Here is a 22226-nt window from a genome sequence, read left to right on the forward strand (position 1 = left end):
AATGAAAATATATAACCCTATTAGCATATATAAAATTTGTAATCTTAAAACTCATATCAGCTGAAATAATTTTATTAGCTATACTCAGATATTTCTTCTTTGATTGTCTTCAGGTTTAGATATTTTTGAGCTGAAATCGTTTTTAGGCTTTGAAGCTAAAATCTTTATATTGAAGTTTGTGGAATGTGAAATCACAATACTTTAGAATGTTGCCAAAGTTTCAGAAAAACGAGACTTAGGTTTGACCTGATGTGCTTGGTATCTCATTAGGCCTTTCATGCTTTGATATACTCTCCTGGCAGAAGTTTCCTGGTCTCACTCAGAGATAAGAAAACATTCTTTTCTGTGTCAAGCTTTACAGTGAAGTAAAAGTAGAGAAAGCAATGCTTCACTCAGAATTTTCTATTCAAGTTTTTTTTCTTTTCTTCAACTTTAAAAGCTAAGAATGAAAATTTTCAAATATGGAGAACAACAAGTAATATAAAGTATTCCAATGTGTCCACCAATAAGATCTAACAAGTGAGAGTATTTTGCCTAAAGAAATAAAAACATTATAGAGACAGTGTACGTGCTCCTGCTTCCCACTCCGTCCTATTTCTCCTTTTCTCCTCAGAGATAACCATTGTCTTCAGGTTGGTGTATATCCTTTCTTCCATCTAAGTAGGCTTTTACTATAGTTCCCCAAACAATATATACTTTTCTTTGAGTGCTTTAAAATTTTATATAAATAATATCACTTTACATACATTCCACAGTTTGCATTTTTTATTGAGGTAAAATTTAATGAAAATCACAGATCTTAAGCATACAGTTTGATGATATTTGATAAATATTTACACTCATGTAACCACTAGCCCAATCAAGATATAGAACATGGCCATTCACCCCAGAAAATTCCCTTCCAGTCAATCCCCACCCCAATAGACAAATATTTGATTTCTACCATGATACAGTAAATATCATTGTTCTTAAACTTTGCTAATTGCTATGGGACCTTTGCTGAATATCAGTTGATTGTACATGTGTGTCTAGTTTTGGACTGTTTAGTTCCCTTGATCTATTTGTCTATCATGCCAATACCACACTAGATTGATCACCATAGCTTTATATTAAGTCATGAAATCACAAAATATGAGTCCTCCAACATTCTTTCATTTCAAGATAGTTTTAGATATGGTTAGGTCTTTTCAATTTCCATAAAAATGTAAAAATCAACCTGCCAATTTCTACCAAAGAATTATCTGGGATTTTGGTTAGGACTACATTGAATCTACACACCAATTTGGGAAGAATTCATATATTAATAGTATTGAGTCTCCCAATCCATGAACATGGTATACCTCTCATTTTTCTCTCACTGCTGCTTTTGTTGTTTTCAGTGTAGAGGTCTCACAAATCTTTTGTTAAATTTGTTCCTATGTAGTAAATGTTTTTTGATGCTACTGTAAAGAAAATTTTCAATTTTATTTTCTAATTGTTTGCTGCTGATGTATAGAAATATGATTGACTTTTCTATATCAACTTTGTATTCCGTGGCCTTTCTAAATTCACTGATTAGTTCTTGAATTTGTTTTGTAGATTAATCAAGATTTTCTATGTAAATAATCACGTCAACTGCCAATAAAAGAAGTTTTACATCTTGTTTTCCAATCCATTGTCTTTATTTCTTTTATTTTTTTTCCTTATTGGCACTAGCTAGGACCATCAGTACGATGTTGAAAGGAGATAGTAAAAGTAGATATCTTTGCCTTGTTCTCAATTTTAGATGTAAAGTGTTCAATTTTTCACCATTAAGTATGATGTTAACTCTTAAGTATTCACACATGCCCTATATCGAGTTTATACATGTCCTATATCAAACTGAGGAATTAAATCAAATCAAAATCATTTTATTTTCAGATTTCTGAAAGTTGCTATCACAAATTGATTTTGAATGTTTTCAAATGCTTTATTTTATTAATTTCGTAAATTAAATTATATTGATTTTCAAATGTTAAACCAGCCTTGCATTTCAAGGATAAACCCCACTTAGTCATGATAACTATATTGTTGTATTTGATTTGAGTTTTAAAAGATTTCATGTCTATGTTCATGAGGGATATTGGTCTGTAATATCCTTTTCTGCTAATGTCAGGTTAGTTCTAATTTGGGGTTCTTATAAATAGTCCTGTTATAAGCATTCTGGCATATTTTTTTTGCTGCAATATTGCACCTTTAAGTTGGGTATATACCTTACAGTGTACTTTCTGAGTCAGAGGGTATGTGTATGTTTAATTTTAGTAAATCCTGCCTAATTGGTTGTGGCAATTTGCACCTCCACCATCAGGGCACAGTGTGTCACTGGAAGTGTGGGCTGTGAGCTATTTGCTCCTAGTCTGCAAAGAGGTAGGTCCAGAAACTGAGAGTGAGCATTTAGACACTTTTATAGAAATGTGCCATTGCTGTGGCATACAAATCCACAGTCAGCAGCCTTGTGTGACAGTGAAGACCGACACTGCAGATGTCACACTTGCATGATGAGGCCCAGGTAGCAGGAGCTCCATACTAGTCCTTCCCAGTGGCACAATATTTTGGTCTGAAATGCACTGGAAATTGAAAAAAAAGAAAGAATGCTGGTCCTTCACCACATACAGTTTAAGAAGCATTGGTGTGTGAGAATTCTGGTGGTTCCACACCTTTGCTAACATTCAGTCATTTTCATTTTATTCTTTCCTGTGGGTGTCCAGTTGTCTGGCCCTGTGATTTTAATTTGTATTTTTCCAATGACTAAGGAAGTCGTACACTTTTCATATGTGTATTGGTCATCTGTAGATCCTTTTGTGTGAAGTACCTATTCAAGTCTTCTGCCCACTTCCAAGGTTTATGGGTTTTTTTATTGACGTATAGTTGATTTACAATATCATGTTAGTTTCAGGTGTATAGCACAGCAATTCATAAGTGTATGTGTATATATATATAGATAGATAGATACACACATACATATTCTTTTTCAGATTCTTTTCCCGTATAGGTTATTAAAAGATCTTGAGTATAGTTCCCTGTGCTATACAGTGGTCCATGCTGGTTACCTATTTTATATATAGTAGTGTGTATATGTTAATCTCAACCTCCTAGTTCAAGGTTTATGTTTTAAGTTTCCCCAAAGCACTTAGCCTGGGCTCTTTCCTAAATACCACCCTCTCCCCCCCCACCCCCCGCCCCCCCCCATTTCTACGAGGCAGAAAGTGAGCAAAATATGGGACGGGTGAAAACCTGATTTAAAAGTGAGATTTTTCCGAGTTTATGCAGGTAATATTTACGAGCACCTACCATGGGCCAAGCACTGAGTGTGACCACAGGAATACTGTATTGAAACAAAACAGCCACATTCTTGTCCTGCAGCAATTTACACTCTAGTGGGGAGAAGACAAACAAGAAACTGATGACTTTGGATGGTGATTAACTGTTATGAAGAAAACAGGATAATGACAGAGTAACTGGGATGGGAGGATTCTTTGGCTAGAGTGGTGAAAGTTTCTCTAAAGCAATTTTATTCAAGCCTGAAACAGGATAGTGAGAAGAAGGCAGCCATATAACCATTATTGGAAAGAGCATTCCAAGAACAGAAAATGTCAGGTGCGAGGGGCCTGGCGTAGAGACGAGTTGGTCCGAGTCTTGATTAGAGAGTACTCTCTTATTTGGGTCAAACTTGATACAAGAGACGCCACACACGCCCAGTGCGGTGGACACTGGTGGTGCTGCTCTCCGTTCCCCCTTTCTAGTTTTGTGCACCCCTCCCCAGCCCTGGATGTGGGGTTCCTGCCCAGGCTTGAGACTGGGTGAGTCTCTGAGAGACTGACCTTGGGTTACTGGCATAGCTTTGCCCACACAGGTTGAGAACGGGGAGTATCTGGGGGTTACATTACCCCACTCATCACCCAGCAGCCCTAATCCACTGGTTGAAGGATATAGGAGCACAAAAGCCAGCTCCCTTGCCTGGAGTTGGGACAAATTAGGGTGTAATTGAGGCTTCAGAGAGACATGAGGGGTCAGGCTGCAGCTGAGACTTAGCTAGAAATTGCACCTCTGGTTGTCTTTTCCCCTATCCTTGCCAGGTTCTTCTGGGAGCACGTCCTTAATACAACAGTTGCCATGCATTCTTATCCGAGAGTCTGTTCTTAGGGAACCAACTTAACACACCCTGATACATGTTTTACAATGGTTTTTCTGTTTTGAGAGTATGTCTTTCTGCGGTACCAGGTAAGAGCATGTGCTGTGAAGCTGGGCAAACCCAGGTTTGAACCCCACTTCTATTCACTGACAGTTATCCAGAGCAGTTTGCCCACTCTCTCTGGGCCTTAGTTTCCTCAGTTAGAAAAGTGGCACAAAACTAGAGACATTTTAGGTTAATGGCTGCTGCTGTGAAGATTAACTGAAAGAACGCAGCACTTAGCACAGAGCCCGGCAAAAGTTCCACACTCAGGGCTATTATTGTGCAAACTTTATGAAAGAGCTCATAAAATGTGGCAAGACTTGGGTTGTATATCTTCAAAAATGCTCTGTGTCACCAGAATTTGGCCGGGGCCGGGGGCGGGGGAGGAGGAGGGAGAGAACTAGCCTTTCTGGCACCTGCGAGGTGCCTCTAAACTTTTCATTTAATCCTCCTGAGAGGCACCTGCCGAGAACAGAACGTTCTATTATAATTATTATAAAGAACCGAACCTAAGATTCCAAAGAGGTTGGTTGCCTAGGGAGATACGATGTATAAGTCAGGTTCCAAATCAGGCCTGTTTGGATGGAGCCCAGGCTGGGACCCCCATCCCCTTGTGGGCAGGGCTCTGTCTTTCCTTCCAGGTCCTTCCCCACAGAAGGCGTTGGTATCTGTTATTCGGGGGGGGATGTCCAGTCCTGGCTGAGATGACTCCCGCCAGGCCAAGATGTCTACTGGCTGGCTCTAGGAATCCGTAACACCTTGTGTGATGCTCTGAGGATGCACGGAACTCCCGCCCTTGGGCAGAGCCAGTCTTCAGCCCTTGGGCCGATGATGCAGGTGAGCTGGGACCACATTTGCAGTTGTCAGAGTCCACGCTCTCTCTCTTACTGTGCGCCCCTGGAGCCCTCAGCCCGCCAGCCGCAACTCTGGCCCTCCAGGATCCCTCTGAAAGTGAGATGGGGTTTCAAGGCAGGAGGATGATGGTGCCACATCTGCAGGCAAATCAGAGCCCAGAGGCGACAGCCTGCTCTGCGGAGTCTGAAACCCCAGGTGCAGATTATAGACAGGGAAGGATGGTGGGCGGGGGCTTGGCTGAAAACCCCTTCACCGCCCCCGCTGCACTATGTAGTCAGGGCGAGCAAAACAGGTCCAGGAACTATGAATTCTGGGTCAGCTGGGACAGCTCTAGGGACAGTGACCCATTCCTGCCTTCTCAGTTTCCCATTGGGGGGGATCCAAAGTCATTCCTCTGAGACTAACCCTCCCTTCCAAATGCAATCCTTCCACCAGCTGGGGCAGACTTCCAAATGTTCCAAGAGACATTTTAGGTCCTGGGGTGATGGAATCTTGCTCCCTTACAGAACATTGGCTTACTTACCCTCTCAATTCCCCCAGGACTGGGTTCTCCGTCAGGGGTGGGGAGACCCAGGCAGAACTCAGACGCGGGAGGGCTGCAGGTCTCGTCCCAGGGGGCACCCATGCGCACAGCTCTGCACCCAGCCGGTGCCCGCGCGGCTCCGGCGCCCCTCGCCGTCCTCCTGGGGCTGCGACGGGCGCCCCAGCTCTGCCACCGGGGAGCGCGGGCCCTACAGCGTCTGCACTGAAGCGTGTTCTTCTTTTTACACCTACTGTGCGTTTTCCTTCCTCCACTTCAGCAACTGCATCCTGTCGCGGGTTTCTCGGCAAAGCTTGCTTTCTTTTCAACGTAGCCCACTTAATTGAGAGCAGATTCAAACCCATCCTGCGTTTCAGTCTTGCCCCCAAACCTGCCGAAGGAGAATCGCGTTAAGGAACAGGTCACGTTCATAGAAATAGAAAGTCAGCCTGGGTGTCAGTGTCACGGAGGAGATCTCTGCTCTGGCCGCCACAGGTACATTTCCATCAGGCTCAGACACAGGGTCACCTGCTGGCAGAAAACAGGACCGAGAGAGTCACGTGGGTTTTCGTACAGTCTCCCCGAATCCTGCGTGCGTGCAGACCCAGCTGCCTGCGGTTTTGCTTTACAGCAGCTTTCACTGTGGGAGCTTGGAGATGGGGCTTTGGGTGCCCAGGCAACAGGACAGGAAGAAGATCCGTGCCAGTTCTTAAGGACAGCGACCAGATGGGCAGGGACAGGGTGGGCAGACCCCTGTGAGAGCCCTCGGAGCAGGTGTGCTCTTAGCTCCCATTTTGGAGTGACTTCCACTGTGCTCTGTGAAGTTTCATCTAAACAAAATTTTTTTTTTTGTTAAGGGCTTTCTGCATACCCAGGCCTTCTGGCTGCGTGAGAGTTTGACCTCCCAATCCTCCAGACTGAGCATTTGGCCGTCTGCTGGTATTTTTAGTAGAAGTATAAAAAGAACCTCAAAAAGTTTCAGCTGGGGTGAGAGTGGGAGCACCCGGGTGCCAGCGCACAGGGAGTTGAGCCACAGAACCAACGCCATGAGAAGCAGAAAGCAAAACAAAAGCCACAACCCTGCACATTACTGGGGGGAAAAGCTCAGCACGGTTTTAAAAGTGAAAGTTTAAGTCATTGTCTTATGCCTGATTTATGTAAATAGGGCAGTAGGTGATTATTATATGGAACACATTTTTAGGTCCACCCCCATGGATGGAACTCCAGCTACCCACTTCTAGATAAGAAAGTAGATTTCAATAATAAAAATAAAGAACTATTTGCTAAATTCACCTCCGTAAAGGACATTACCAAAAGACATGTATGATGCCTCTAATGTGTGCCTGGCACTGGGTGCGCTTCAGAACATCATTTTCATTAGATTTTCAAGGTTTTTGGACCTAAAGTCCTTTACAAGTAAAAGTATTTAAATAAACTCTACTAAAATCTATTACAAGGCTCTTTCCCTCACTCTGATAGTATACTCTGTGGTACAGATTCATTGCTCCCATACCAAAATTGTTACTTCTGTTTTGGAGGAATTAACAAAGACAACCCAGGCTTAGTAAATCAACACCGAAGTTCAGAAGTTCAGAGCAATTTGTCTTGGGAACAAAGTCTTCCCTAGAGCTATGAGGCATTCAAAGGAATTCTTGGTGTTAATGGGATTATTAAAGATATACCTGAGACCGGATAAATATTTGATGATTTTGCAAAGCACTAGGGTTTCTTTGCCGTTTTTTTTTTAATTCTGCTGACACATCTACCCCCGGGGTCTGGACCTCGTAGCTTCATTAAACTTTGCAAATGAAGGCAGGCTGGGGTTTCCCAAGAGTGTGCTTGTGTGGGAGAGCTTGGCCGGAAATGACAGATCGGGGTTTACAAGAGGGGTGTGTGTGCGCGGGTGCAAGTGTGTGCGTGCATGCAAGCATGTGTGTGTGTATGTGTGTGTGTGTGCGCGCGCGCGCGCGCGCGCGCGCAGAGAGGGGGTGGCTGGGGGAGGGAGGGAGGAGATGCGGGTTACAAAGCTGCCATCTAGAGGCCGCCTCCCTGCAGTGTATATAACGCAAGTCTGCAGCCCGAGAGCTCACACTTCCTGCAAAGTGCTCAGCCCTAAGGCAGTGAGCGCAGGAGCTGGGAAGGCGAGCCCTGAGCCCTAAGCCGGAGCGGAGCCCAGCCGGGAGGTAAGGAAACTGTGCTGGGTCAGCAGCCTTGCTTAGAAAGGAAGGGAGGTTGGCGGGCAGGGGCTCTGCTCTTAAGCTAATGGTCTTTTTCAGAGCTCTTCTTTTTTATAAGCTGTGATGGGTGTTGGAGAGTCTGCAGGTCTGGTTTCTGAAAGCACAGGCTGCGTGTTGCAGGGCTGCATCGCAGAGTGCGGTTGTTAACTTGGGGCTTCACCTTGGCTGCAGAAAGTAAAAAGGGCAGTTTTCTGAAGTGGAAGGCACTCTGTGTGTGTGTGTGTGTGTGTGTGTGTGTGTGTGTGTGTTGGATTGAGGAATCTGGGGTTTATTTGCAAGCAGAGAACTTCACAAGAAGGCAGACTGTCCATTCAGCTTGCTCAAAGTTGGCATTGGGATCAGTTTGGCACCGCTGCCTACCTGTTTTGCTTCTGGTATATCCACTGGGAAATAGAATTGGCAGTGAATGTGTAATTCCAGAAAGATGTACCATGTATGAAGAGGCATCCTTGAGCGAAGAAGAAAACTGGGCTGAGAATCTCTTTGGGTTCAGAGTGGGTTTGAATTCACTGCTTTGGAGGATTACCAGAGCCTGTAAGTCCGGAAGCTGTAAGGGTGAATGTTAAATACAGCTCGGTGGTCTTGTCTCTTGACTGCATCCCTCCTGATCTAATTTGAGTATCTATTGTTCGCTCAGAAGGTGTTAAATCCAACTTCAGCTGGAAAAAAAAGGCACACACACAAGTCTAGGATTTTGCAATTTAATTATACTCTTGAAGTAAAACATGAATTTTGTTAGCCCGCATAAAGGTTTGAGGGGTGACGGAAAGTAAAAACTTTGCAGTGAGGTCAGGGTTGGGTGGTTAGCCAAGACTTGTAAGTTCCAGGGAGAATGAGAAGTTGTAAAAGTCAGACTGGCTGTCTCCTTTTTTCTTTCTTTCTTTCTTTCTTTTTCTTTCTTTCTTTCCTTTTTCTTTTTCTTTCTTCCTTCCTTTCTTCCTTTCTCTCTCTCTCTTCCTTCCTTCCTTCCGTCTGTCCTTCCTTCTTTCTTCTTTCCTTCCTTCTTTTCTCTCAATTCATTTGCTCACACCAGGATAATTACGTTTTCCAGATGTAGAAGAGGCCTCCCTGAAATGGTTTACAGACCTTTGAAGGTATTTGATGCCCTGACATCCCCTGAAACTTCATTCTGCAAAATCTCAATGTGGTAACTTTTTTTTTCTTTTTAAATGTGCCGATGCTGCCTTTGTGTCCCTTTATTTATTCCAGGAAAATGCAGAGATCAAATAGGCTTGCCTAGAAAGGAAAGTGGAGGCTGCTGGTGTCTGTGCTTAACTTCCCATAGATTTTAAATGGATAAACTGCTTGCCCTTCTTTCATCAGCCCTTGAGCTTACCCAGATGCAGAGCCTTTTTCTGAAGCAGAGTTGCACATGGGAGCTCTAGCTTGGAAACAATTTGTTCTTTTTTCCCCAGTCTCTGCCATAAACACTCCAGTGTGCACACAACTGCGGAGCCTGATGCCACAACCTCCTGGAAACCGGGGTGGGGGAGGAGGGCTGCACAGGATTAGAGTGGAAGAGCAAAAGAAAATTGAGAAATGCCTGTGTTTTGCCACCCATCTGATTTTTTTTAAAGGGGTGTGCATTGCAGTCGTAGTTTTAAAAAAGTTCCAGAAAGTACAGCGCAGGCAGCATGACGATGCTTAACTGAGTCAGGACTTCGGAGGTGAGGTTATCCCATATTAACAGCAAGTCTTGAGAGACTGGAGAAGGTATTATGGTTTCTAATCAGGTCCAGAACAGGCAAAGTATAGGCTTTCTGGATGAAAAAAAAAAAAAAAAAAAAAAAAAAACCAAACAAAAAAACCTACTTAATCAGGAACAGTGGCTTTTTGTGTGATCACTCCAGGCAGAGAGGCTCCCGTTTTCCAGGAGACACGAGGGAAGTTGGTCACTCAAACCTGAGACTGAAAGAGAGTCATTCTGTGAGCCCCAAGAGAACTCAGGGCTTGAGATGGTTCTCAGTGATTTTGCAGAACACAGATGGAATTTGGGGCTAGAAAGTATTTGTACTTTTCATACAGGCAACCAAGGAGCTTGGTTTTACTCAGGAGCAAAAACAGTATTAGAAGGGCTTCCAATCGAATTGCATGTGTGTAGGTGGAACTTTGTGTGTCATGTCAAGTGTTTTTAAATTCCAGGAAATTGTAGCTCTGGGACACATATGTTTTATTAAAGTAAAAGCAAGCAAGCAGAAAAAAAGAAAGGAAGGAAAAAAGGGGGAGTCCTCTGACTTTGAATACTTAATGGTTTTCTGCAGGGAATCTTTGATACTTTGGTTACATAAGAATCAACTAGCCTAGAATTGGAAAAAAACAAACGTTGCTTGGTTCTTAAAGTGATGAGAGAATTACATATTTTTATAGTGAAAATTTTGCTGAGCCCCAAGTAGGTTTGGAAGCTGACCCCTTTTTTTTGTTCCAAGCATTTAAAGGTGGAGGGGGGCTGAGACCACCTCAGGTGGCCTTGGACCGCTCTTGGTCAAGGGACAGATAAAGGTGCAGGGTGCCGCATGGGGAACACATGGTGAGGGCCCTACCAGCCAGGTGGCTAGCATCTTCCACTTCTCTTATTGTAACAGAAAACTTCGTCGGGTCTTCCCTTAATTTTGTCTAAGATTGCGTCCTGTTCTCCTGGGGACCCCGTTGTGTGTAGCCAGAGGTGAGTGGCTGTCCTGGGCTGGCTGACCTCCCACTACCTCATCCTGATATTAAGCTGGGTGGGAATTAGGGCTCTGGTTACACACATCAACCCAGACGGCAGCTTTTGTGCCGTGGGAATCTCTGGATCTGCCCTTCTGGGTCCAGCACTGCTTCCCTGTTGGGCTGCTAAGCACAATAGAACAGATCAAGTTTCTGGATGTGGGGTTCGTTTTATCTCCCCAAATACTTACAGTGGACAAGGCTGCCCTGTGTGTCAATGTGTAGTGTGTCTGAGGACTCTGGAAATAGGTAGCCCATATCTGAATTAGGGTTTGGATTTTTCTTTCTCTCTCTCTCTCTCTCTCTATTATTTTTTTAAGTTCTCAAGGGATTCAGAGCAATTCTTTACTTGTGTAAAATAAGCAGTCAGGACAGCATTGTTCTCTCTGGGCCACACGGGGTGGGGACACACCGCCCCCTTTCTGCTCTCAGCCCCAGCAGGTGGCCTCCCAAGCTTGGGCTGAAGCTTTCCTGGACATTCCCGTAGAGGTAATGCAGTATTGGTAAGAAGTGCAACAAACCCCAGTGACGTGCAGTTTCCTAATGACCTTTACAGATGATGCGGGCCCTCTTTACGCAGATTGCACTGGGCTGAGTAGTGGAAAGGGCAGGGCTTTCACAGGAGACCAGAGGCTGAGTGCCACTGGAGAGCCCCTGGGGAGTGGGGAGAGTGAAGAGAGCTGGTATGAGCCACACCACTGAGATTGCAGGTCCTGCTGCCCGTCTGACCTCAGTTTCCAGGTGCCCAGCAGTGAGATTAGCTGAGCTGGGTGATCTTGTTAGGACAACACTGAGTTGCTCCGTGAAATTCCATCCTGGGAGGACACAAGTCCCAATTGCAGAAGACCAGTAAAGAAGGCCACCTGCAGGCAGAGGTCCTGGGGGGCCCAGAGGGCCCCTTGGCATCCGAGCTGGTGCCCCGGGCGGCCTGGCCCGTGTTGGCCTCTCTGCACGGCATCCTGGTGCTTGCCTCCAGTCCGACCTGCACCCAGCCTCCAGCGCAAGCCTTCTCCGTGGTTTGTGTCACCTCTTTCCTCCTTTTCTGCCCCAAAGCCAGTCCCTTGCTCAAGGCCTTGGTGGCTCCTGCGTGGACAGGCCCCGCCTGACTGTTTCAGCCAGATTCGGTGAACCTCGTCATGGCATATCCCTGAGCATCCCACCACCCCCTTTCTCCTTGGGGGTCCCCATCAGCCACCAGGGTGGAAATCCCTCACCACTGTGCTCACGGGCTATCCAGCACCGCCCTCCTGCCTTCCTGAGCCTCTCGGTTACTTGGCGAGTTCCTGGGGGCAGGCGGGTGGGATGATTCCAATTGGTTATGCCCCAGAGCAGTGCCCCTCACAGAAGGGGCTCCACGAACATCTGGGGACCTAGAAACCAGCGATGTTTATCTTAGCTCCGTAAGGATTTCAGAGAAGTCCCTTCTGGGCCTCCGTTTCCATTGATAACCTCAGATTTCTGGTCTTGGGGGGGCTTCATTCACTGTTGATTCATCGACTATGAATTCATTGAACACCTACTTTGTCCAGGTGCCATTGCTGGCTGCTCTGTACACAGAGAGTAAGACGTTGCGGGGTGGGAGCTTGAGGAGGAGGGGGGACACGCCAGTAGCCCAGCGACACAGACCGGAGGTGCGCGGCCGGGCTGGGAGAAGGCGGGAGAAACAGAGGGGATATTTGGGATGGAATTTATTGGGGGCGGGAGGGGCTCAGGGGTTGGTCGGGAAGGGTCTTCCGGGACTGTGATGGGACATTGCAAACATACTGAAGGCAGTTTTGGGGAACACCGGCCAGACACCTGAACACGTGGCAGTCTGTGTCCTGGAGGGAATGACTTTTGGCCAGTGAAAGGACATATTCCTTGCAGGCCACACTGCCACCCCATGGGGACCCTGAACTTGGAGATTCTCATTCTGGCTTTGCCCCCAGCTGGCCTGGTGAGCGCAGGGCAACCCTTCGGAGGCAGCTGAATGTGTCAGGCTGCTTGAAGTGGTTGCCAAGGATACTTGACTGATGAATAATAAGCCTGAGAAATGAGTGGTGCATCTCCCTCCCACCATTTGGGGATGCGAGTGGCAGATGAGTTACAGACCCCAGGCCGGTGGGGGAGGCGGGATGGACGGACGCTGGTCCTCCATCCTCAGGCTGTAGGAAAATCCACTTCCTGTCCTGGCGGAAGTGTGATGCTCTCCAGAAGCAGGTGTTGGGCATGGAATCTATGGGAAGTGATCCCTGGAGGGAGGTTTGGTGAGATAAAGCAGTACGTGTTGGGGAAAAGGGAATGAAAAGTGATGATTACTGCTTTGTTCTCAGTGGGATCTCCCTGGTCTAGAAAAAAATGGACCGTGAATCTTTATTGTTCTGGGGAACATTCCTCCCTCTATTCACATTTACAGAATTCTTGATGGCAAGTTTCAAATCATACAGAAGTGTATAGAGTAGAAACTACAGTTCCCCTTTGTCCCCTCATCCCACACTCCCAGCCCAAAGTTATACTTACTACAGATCTTTTTCCCATTCCTTTACACGCATATATTTATCTATAAAAATACACATAATTTTGGGGTTTTTTTTAACATACATGAGATTATGGTATATGTATAAGTGTAACTTTCCACATTCGTAAAAGTAGGTTTCCTATTTCTTTGTACAGCTGTATTATATTCCAGACAGTGGTTTGTTGTCCTCCATGGGTAGACAGGTATGATGTCCCTAGTTTTTTGCTGGTTTATAAATAGTGCTTCAGTAAGCATTTTTGCATGTACATGTGGGGACCTGGGAATATATATTTTGAGAGGAGAACGTGTGAACTTGTAAAATTAAACAATGGTAAAAATCTTTTATTCCAAGCCCCGATTTTTTCCTTCCATCAGGAATCTTTATGCAGATGTTATGACCTGTGTCAGAAGTGGTCTCTCATTCTCCTGTCCACCCCGGTGGGGGGCCTGGCCCACAGGGAGGCAGGCAGTGGGCAGGTGGGACTAACACCCAGAAGTCCCTCCTCAGCTCTGGCCCAAGCTGATGGGAACGGAACTGCTGGTTTATTCCAGCAGAGGGGGTCAGGTCCCAGTGGATGAGGGCGTCTGCTCCAGGCCCTGGGGTCCGCAGCCCGCCACACGGCTGGGAGGTGTCACTGTGTGTACGAGGAGTGTCAGGCCTGCAGGTCTTTCCCGGTTGGCACAGGCAGTGGGGCCTCCATAGTGGATGGGGTGATCCCCACTCTCGCTTTTCCTGGAGATGAGACTCTGGTGCAGGATCTCAGGGGGTTTGAGTGGCCCCAGGGGGTCGGTGGGAAGCCTCCCTCACCCCCTCCTCCCTCAGGTTTGGCCAGGTCTTGGGGAACTAGGGGCCTGGGTCGATATTTCGTAGTTGCTGTGTCACCTCTTTGTTCGGGTCAGGAGCTCTGAGAGCATCACTTGTTAAAACCTAAGCCAGTGACTTAGGAAGATTTTTGTCTTCAGTGGGGCGGCGAGGGGCGCACACCGTTAGCCCCAGACCTCCGGGACACACGCTCAGATGGCCACGGACCACATTGGACGTAACATGGCAAACTGTCTTTATATCATAATATTCTCTTTTCTGGAAAGAGCCCTTGTTTGTTTCCAAAACAGAATGCATGTAAAATAACAAATGACCGAAGTTACACTACTGTCTGGCGTTCTTTCTTTTTTTTTCCCTCTTTAGCTTCCCATTTAAATCTGGGAAAGATTGGATTACTGCACTACTTGTTTAATCTCCTCTCTTGGTGCTTCTCTTCCTTCTCTGGACCACTGGAGCCTCTGCCCTGGGGTCGGGGTGGGTGGGTTCCCCAGCAGAAGGCTGGTGGTCAAGGTGGGGACCTCTGGTTTCATCTCCTGGGCTGATGGGTGATCAGTGATGGATGATCGGTGATTGATGATCGGTGATTGATGATTGATCAGTGGGGCCAATTGGCTTTCTTTTTTTTTTTTTTTTTTCCTTGCGGTATGCAGGCCTTTCACTGTTGTGGCCTCTCCCGTTGCGGAGCACAGGCTCCAGACGCGCAGGCTCAGCGGCCATGGCTCACGGGCTTAGTTACTCTGTGGCATGTGGGATCTTCCCGGACCGGGGCACGAACCCATGTCCCCTGCAGGGGATAGCAGGTGGACTCTCAACCACTGGGCCACCAGGGAAGCCCGGCCAATTGGCTTTCAAGCTCCAGCGAGGAGCCCCCCAGCCTCTGCTCTCCCCTCAGCCCTTTCTGGAAGATTCCCTCATGCTGTCCAGGAGCGAGGGGAAAGGACGGCTGCAGGGAGTGATGTGCCCGGTTCACAAATAACATTTTGGTCTCAGAGGACCAGTGATCACTAAATCAGGTTTTCATCACCCAGAGGGCAGAAACCAAAGGACCGATTCAGGGTCCCTGAGCCCTTTCCCACCTCGGCTTGGGCTCAGGGAACACCGAGGGCTGGCCCAGCCCCAGTGGTGTGAGTGCGGACGGTCTGTTGTGTGGGAGAAGGGGGGTCCTAGAGGGGCACAGACACCTGGCATTTCCCCGAGGTCCCCTGTGTGCATGCGTCCCTCTGTCCACACTGAGCAGTGCCCCACCACCTGGACCCTGCAGGGCACAAGAGTGTCCCAGCAAGCGGAATGACTCCTTGGGTTGAAGACAGAGGTTGAGGACACGGCATCCAAGTCAGGCCAACAAAGGCTGGGGATCCTTCCTTTTCCTCCAGCCCCCGTGAACGACCCAAACTACAGGGTTTCTGGTTGTGTCCGCCGAGGCCTACTAGGGCTGTGCCAGCGCAGGCAGACGAAGGAGCCCCAGCTAGGGGCCAGCCCACTTTTGCCCACCTCTGTGGGGCTGTGGCTCGTCCTCTAGCTGAGCTTCTCTGCTCTGCAGGGACTCAGGTCAGATGAGGTCACGGGGTGAAAGCGCTTTATAAAACTAAGCCATGCTGCAAATGTGTTTCATTTTAAGGAAATGGGGGAAAAGTGTCACCACGCTAGAGCCAGGCAGGAGAGGAAAGCGCAAATCCTCTGTTGTCCTCCTCTGGGGTCAGGGGTGCAGCGGGCACAGCCAGCTGCAGGCAGGTGAGCAGCCCGGGCAGCGGGAGGGGCAGTGGTACCTTGAAGGCTTGGTCTGGGGGTGGCTGCCCGCCCTGAGGCCCATCCAGTGGGTCGGGGGCCTGGCTTCTCAGAGGCGTCCTGTGTGTGTCCATGTCCCCTTGGGGTCCTGGAGCTGCATCTTAGGACAGGGCATTCCAAAGTCTCTTAACGCGAGGAGTTTATTTGTCCTAACTTGACCTGGCTGACTCTGCGTGGGCGCGCTACGGGTCAGGTCTTGGGACAAGTTGGTGGTCCCAGGGCCCGAGGGTCCTCCTGGTGGGGTGACTGAGGACCACCAGGCTTCCCGGTTGCAGGGCCCACGGTTCCAACCACCTCCTGGGAGGTCCAGCCGTCTCCAGCAGCAGCAGGGGACACTGAGGCGTGGTCAGGTCACCAGGAGGGGAACCAGCGGCCACTTACAACCCACAGAGGAGAAGGGAGAGGAGCCTGAGGGCTGTGTCCCTAAATGGAATTCAAGAGCAGGTCCTGTGCCGTGAGTTTGGAGGCAGCCCTGGGACGCAGCAGACGGTCTTACTTCTTGGGATTCTGTTCATGAAGCCTGGGGGTGAGAGCATCAAACTGCGCTCTCTGCATGGCTCCTGCATCTCCTCCAGGGCAGGACGTTTCCCGTCAGCTGGGAAGAGTCAGTTTTGAACGTGGAGCAAAAGCTAAGTGAGCCTGTGCTTTCTAATAGATAAAGAGAGGGGGAGGGGCGGGGATGAAGTTTTGAGCTTCCGTTAGGTTCTGTCTTAGGCCCGTGAATTCTTAGGTAGCTCCGTGAGATGCGTGCTGGTGTCCTGAGAAGGCAGCGGCAAATGACAGGTTAGCTAGTCTCAAATTAAACACTAATGAGTGAGGAACCTGAATCCCAATCCAGGAAGGTCTGATCGCCAGTTGGGTGCTTTCCCAGCTGGGTCTCTGCAGACCCTTAGCCCGGTCACCTGGGCACTGACCCAGGGACCATAGTCCTCATCCTCTGGGAGCTCTTATATGTGGCCTGGAGCCCACCTTATTTTTTTTTAAAATAATTAATTAATTTATTTTTGGCTGCGTTGGGTCTTCGTTGCTGTGCACAGGCTTTCTCTAGTTGTGGCGAGCGGGGTCTACTCTTCGCTGCCGTGCGTGGACTGCTTATTGCGGTGGCTTCTCTTGTTGCAGAGCACGGGCTCTAGGCGCATGGGCTTCAGTAGTTGTGGAGCATGGGCTTAGTTGCTCCACGGCATGTGGGATCTTCCCAGACCAGGGCTCGAACCCGTGTCCCCTGCGTTGGCAGATGGATTCTTAACCCACTGTGCCACCAGGGAAGTCCTGGAGTCCACTTTAAATGAACTTGGAAAATAAGCTTGACTCGTGGTCAGTCATTACCCGCAACAGGTGAAAAGGAAGCACATACTCCTTACTCTAGGTGCTACCTCCCATCAGGGCACCCTCAGGTTGAATAGTTTCATTTTACATCTTCCTTCCCATAGTCATGCAGTGAGGCTGCCATCCCATGGCAGGTGGTGGAGGTATTTCAGGGCCCTTGGGTGGACCAGTCAGCAGAAGACAGCCCTGGGCAGCTCTCGAAGCTGGTGTTTGTGGGGGAATCATTTCCAGGCATAGTGGAGCCTCGGGCCTGAGTTCTCCATGGGTGTTAAAATGGTGACAGTTGAGAGTGTTGACCTCATGCTGGGTCAGCAGGGAAGACGAGAAAAGTCAGCCCCTCAAGAGGTGCAGCAGGTGGTGGTTTTTGTGCTTTGGGTCTTGGCACCAGTTACTCTTGAAGCAGTTGGACAAAGAGAAGATGGAAAACTAGGCAATGGCCCACACTTTGAGACAGGTGGTTGGTTGCCCTGAGTTGTGAACCACATGGCAAAGTCAGAGGCTGCAGGTTTGGGGTGCAGGAAAACTGCAGGGCGTACCACACGCTGCCCGCATCTTCAGGGGCCTCCGGACTGCAAACCGCAGTGGACCTGAGACAGGCGCGCAGGACACTTGTAATACACCAGTGCCAAGAACAGATCCACCCCACCACTCTTGGGGACATAGGTGAGATGGCTCTGCCATCCCCACCAGAGAATGAGCTGGCCCTCAGCACTACTGGGCCTGAGGCTCGGTGCCTGATGTTCCCCTGGCCTCTGGACTGTGTCGGTTTCACACCCTGGGCACAGCCAGGCTGGCGATGTCTTGAGAACACAGCCCTGCAAAGACAGAGAAAGCAAACATTGTTTCTCTCTTTGAGAGAGATGAATTGAGATTCACAGGGATTTAGAATCTGGGTGTGTTTTCTTTTGCAGATTCTGTTGTGCTTGGTTTCTTTCCTCCTTTCTTTGCAAAGATACTAGGGAACTACCGGGAAACCGCCGAGCGCACAGGGGGCACTGGGAAAGTGTTTTACAGATCTGGAGTGTTTGCTAATGGAGCCATTCTGGTCTTCCATCCTTTCATTTGCTTTTGCACGTAGGCCGTTTGATCGCTGCCCGTGACACCATGGATCTGCACGTCTTCGACTACTCGGAACCGGGGAACTTCTCCGACATCAGCTGGCCGTGCAACAGCAGTGACTGCATCGTCGTGGACACTGTGCAGTGCGCCAACATGCCCAACAAGAACGTCCTGCTGTACACGCTCTCCTTCATTTACATCTTCATCTTTGTGATCGGCATGATCGCCAACTCCGTGGTGGTCTGGGTGAACATCCAGGCCAAGACCACGGGCTACGACACGCACTGCTACATCTTGAACCTGGCCATCGCCGACCTGTGGGTGGTGGTCACCATCCCGGTCTGGGTGGTCAGCCTCGTGCAGCATAACCAGTGGCCCATGGGCGAGCTCACGTGCAAGGTCACTCACCTCATCTTCTCCATCAACCTCTTCGGCAGCATCTTCTTCCTCACGTGCATGAGCGTGGACCGCTACCTCTCTGTCGCCTACTTCACCAACACCTCCAGCCGCAAGAAGAAGATGGTGCGCCGCGCCGTGTGTGTCCTGGCGTGGCTCCTGGCCTTCTGCGTGTCCCTGCCCGACACCTACTACCTGAAGACTGTCACGTCCGCTTCGAACAATGAGACCTACTGCCGGTCCTTTTACCCCGAGCACAGCGTCAAGGAGTGGCTGATCAGCATGGAGCTGATCTCCGTGGTCCTGGGCTTTGCCCTCCCTTTCTCCGTCATTGCCATCTTCTACTTCCTGCTGGCCCGAGCCATCTCCTCCTCCAGCGACCAGGAAAAGCACAGCAGCCGGAAGATCATCTTTTCCTACGTGGTGGTCTTCCTCGTGTGCTGGCTCCCCTACCACGTCGTGGTGCTACTGGACATCTTCTCCATCCTCCACTACATCCCCTTCACCTGCCAGCTGGAGAACTTCCTCTTCACGGCTCTGCACGTCACGCAGTGCCTGTCCCTGGTGCATTGCTGCGTCAACCCCGTGCTCTATAGCTTCATCAACCGCAACTACAGGTACGAGCTGATGAAGGCCTTCATCTTCAAGTACTCGGCCAAAACGGGTCTCACCAAGCTCATCGATGCCTCCCGAGTGTCGGAGACCGAGTACTCGGCTTTGGAGCAAAACACCAAGTGATGCGATCTGCACGGCCTCCGGGACGTGTCTGCTGGCTCCCAGCAGGGCACTGGGCTGCGTCATTTTCCACAGTAAAGCAAAGTGGCTTCAGGCTTGATGCTGCAGTTGCGTGAAAAGGGGAACGTGTGTCCCTGTGGCTCCTTTCTCTCTCTCTCTCGTGCCAATGTGGCTGTCTGTCGTGTGGCCGTGTGTCCCGACGGAGTGGCACCCACCATGCGGGGATGTGCTGAGCAGTCCCCACTGCTTGTCACACCAGCTGCGGGACGGGCTTACCTGCACTTCTGTAAAATAGGACTTTTCTGTGCTCCCTGAAGGTTTTATATGGTGGTTTGTATTTAAATCTTAAGACTTTATTTTTCTCACTCTTGATGTACCTTCTAAATGTATTTGAAAGTTTAAATATATTTTAAATATTGTATGGGAGGTATAATGCTGACATATATTCAGTGTTGTAGTTTTGAGATTAGTTTGACTTCTGTTTTGACTAAGGATGACATTAATTGTTAGCTGTTTTGAAAGTGTATATATATATATATATATATATATATATACACAAATACACATACATATAAATATATATATATAAAAATATATGCCAGTCTTGGCTGAAATGTTTTATTTACGATAGTTTTATATCTGTGTGGTATTTTGGCCCGGTCTGGGATATGGAACGAAAACTGCTCTGTAATGCAGTTTGTGACATTAATATTATTGTAAAGTTACGTTGAAAATAAAGAAAGCAACACGATTCCAGTCTGTAACATGGCACACAAAACAAACCTTGTATTTCAGAGAATTCTTTCCATTTGTAAGTTATTTTTTTTAATAAAGATTTTTTTTCCTAAAAAGGCATTCGGGTCTAAGTTTTAAGAGCATGTTTGGCATTAGGTGGCATGTTTGACAATAATACAAATATTTACAGCATAGATGATCAACCTAATAAATGTGTTTAAAGAAAAAAGTACTACCATAAAGGCAAAGCCTAAGAGATTAACTTGGATGAAATGATATAAAAGGAGAAAAATTTGAGTGTGAGTGTTTTATTTATTTATTTATTTTTAATTCATGCCCTGTGTTTGAGGGAAGGGAGATGATTGGTAGGTGCCCCTGTCAACACAGAGTTGGTACAGAAATGTCCCCACCTGCTGTCTGCCCAAAGGGTTTGGGTCCCAGAACTGATCCTCGTATATGCCCCGTGTTCCCCCAGGCCACACGACATGGGCCTTGAACCACCCCTGCCAAGGTTCTGTGGTTTAAGTTCTTTCTCTTTCTCTGGTCAAAACAGACTCTTCACTTAACAGTTAACCCATCCATGACCCTCTTCTTCCAGCCTTGCAGTGAGTAAATTCCTGGCCTGTGCATCACCAAGTAAACCCACATTACTAGTAGTTTGAAAGAGCGCTCTCAGAATGGCCGCTTCTGTTGTGCCCTCACCAACTCTACCTGGGCCACAAGAGCAGCGGGGGCTTCAGCAGCTGGGCCTGGGTAGGAGCTCAGAGAAGGATCTGGTGCCCCAATGCTGCCTTGACCAGCTCCACCTCTGATGGGACCGATGAGCATAGAGAGCTATTTGCCAACATAAAGGTCGATCCGGACCAGGATCCAAACCTCACCTGTGAATTTGGGGGCTGCTATCCTATAGGAAAGCACCTCATGCATTTCAGCTCCCCTGTCAGCCCACAGCGGATAGCCCCCTGCAGCCCCCAGGCCTTAGATCCAACCTCCTGCAGGAAGGTTCCCCCTTCTCAGAGGGCTTTATGCCTGAGAGTTTTGAAACCTGGGTTATAAATTACTTTGAATATCTACTTGATACACACATATGTTCTCAGGTCCATATGTGCCTTGCCTTGTTCCAAATAGGATTCAGGTCAGATAATAATGTGGATAGTGGGATAACGGTATAACCATAGGTGAGACCCCAAGATCAAGGAGAAATAAGAGCAGAATGGCAAAGTGAAATCAGAGAAAATTATGACCCAAATACAGGCTCCTGAGAATAGAAAAGGATTGCAAGTTTGCTCTGTGCTTTCTAGTGGCCTAAATTCAGACAGAAACATACTTAGCCTGTAGTCAGTGTGAAGTGGGCGCTGGTTGCACCCCAAGCTCAGCTCTACAATAGGCGTAACAGAAGTAATTCAACTGAATTTCTATTTTGAGGCCCCATCTTGGGTCAGTTCAGAGATGCCCACCTCCCCCATCCCTGCCGGCATCTGCTGAGATGTCCTCTTGCCTGCCTGGTCCTCATGCCGGGCTCCTTCTGACAGCCCTGTTCAAGGGTCTCTTTCTGCCGTTCCATACCTCTCGGGACCACGGCATACTCGGGTACTCGGGGGGCTGCCCCTGGCTCTTTTCTGCATTTTTGCCTTCTCTGAAGCCCAGGAGAATCACCAGCTGCTTCCTCCTGCACTGAGGTGCAGAGGGAGGGAGGCTGAACTGAATCTAGATGCATCATGTAGATTTTTCGTCTCCCCACGGGGCTCAGCACGCAGTGTCGCAGACCCCTACGGGTCTCCGGGATGCAGGCTCCATCTGTGGGATGCTCCAGTGACTAAGGTCTCTCCGGTCCTTCCAGAAATCCCCTTCTTTGCCCTGCCTGGGGCTTGAAGACTTGCTTATCCAGACTCCAAAGGCTTCCCTTTGATCTCTGGCTATAACATCCTTCTCGGGAGCAGTGGTACTGGATGATGTCACTGCAGATGTGATGATAGAGGCCCAGGTCAAGGGTACAGAATATCCATGGGGCATCATCAGTTAACATTTTAAACGATTTCTGTCCACCTCGCAGATGTGGACGTGGAGTGGGCAGAGGCCATGTGCCAGGTTTGGGGTATGAGGTGGGCGCTGGTGGGGAAGAAAGGCTGGGCAGAAGACCCTGGCCCTCCTCCAACACAGAGGCCCGAGTCTGAATTCTGCCATTGGAGGCCCATCCTTTTGGCATCCTTCGTGTTGGAAAGATCTTTGAAAATGCCAGCCCCTCGTGAGGTAGTAATAACACTGCTAGTCATTTAGCAAGTGATGGCATTTGGACCCCATGTGGCTGTCGGGGGCTCCAGCGTAGGGTGGGGTCTGGGCTGGGGAGGAAAGCAGCCATCAGC

At 48.4% G+C, this 22226-nt stretch overlaps 1 protein-coding gene across 4 annotated transcripts; it reads left to right on the forward strand.

The window, feature by feature from the left end:
- The first annotated feature begins 7658 nt into the window (after window positions 1-7658).
- ACKR3 (atypical chemokine receptor 3) lies at window positions 7659-20148 on the forward strand. Of its 4 annotated transcripts, none has more exons than XM_081242240.1 (3): window positions 7659-7750; window positions 8856-8951; window positions 18017-20148. In XM_081242240.1, exon 3 carries the CDS (start codon window positions 18043-18045, stop codon window positions 19129-19131), a length of 1089 nt encoding a protein of 362 aa, XP_081098366.1. In that variant the 5' UTR covers window positions 7659-7750; window positions 8856-8951; window positions 18017-18042; the 3' UTR covers window positions 19132-20148. The 4 variants fall into 4 exon arrangements, with proteins under 4 accessions (XP_081098366.1, XP_081098365.1, XP_081098364.1 ...); XM_081242239.1 differs by having other exon boundaries at window positions 8856-8898; XM_081242238.1 differs by lacking the exon at window positions 8856-8951.
- The last annotated feature ends 2078 nt before the right edge of the window (window positions 20149-22226 follow it).

Source organism: Mesoplodon bidens, assembly GCF_964165515.1.
Source record: "Mesoplodon bidens genome assembly, chromosome: 8".
NCBI classification, from domain to species: Eukaryota; Metazoa; Chordata; class Mammalia; order Artiodactyla; family Ziphiidae; genus Mesoplodon; species Mesoplodon bidens.

Excerpts from the sequence above, each read along its gene's own strand:
- ACKR3 (XM_081242240.1), top strand. The coding sequence starts at position 18,043 with ATGGATCTGCACGTCTTCGACTACTCGGAACCGGGGAACTTCTCCGAC.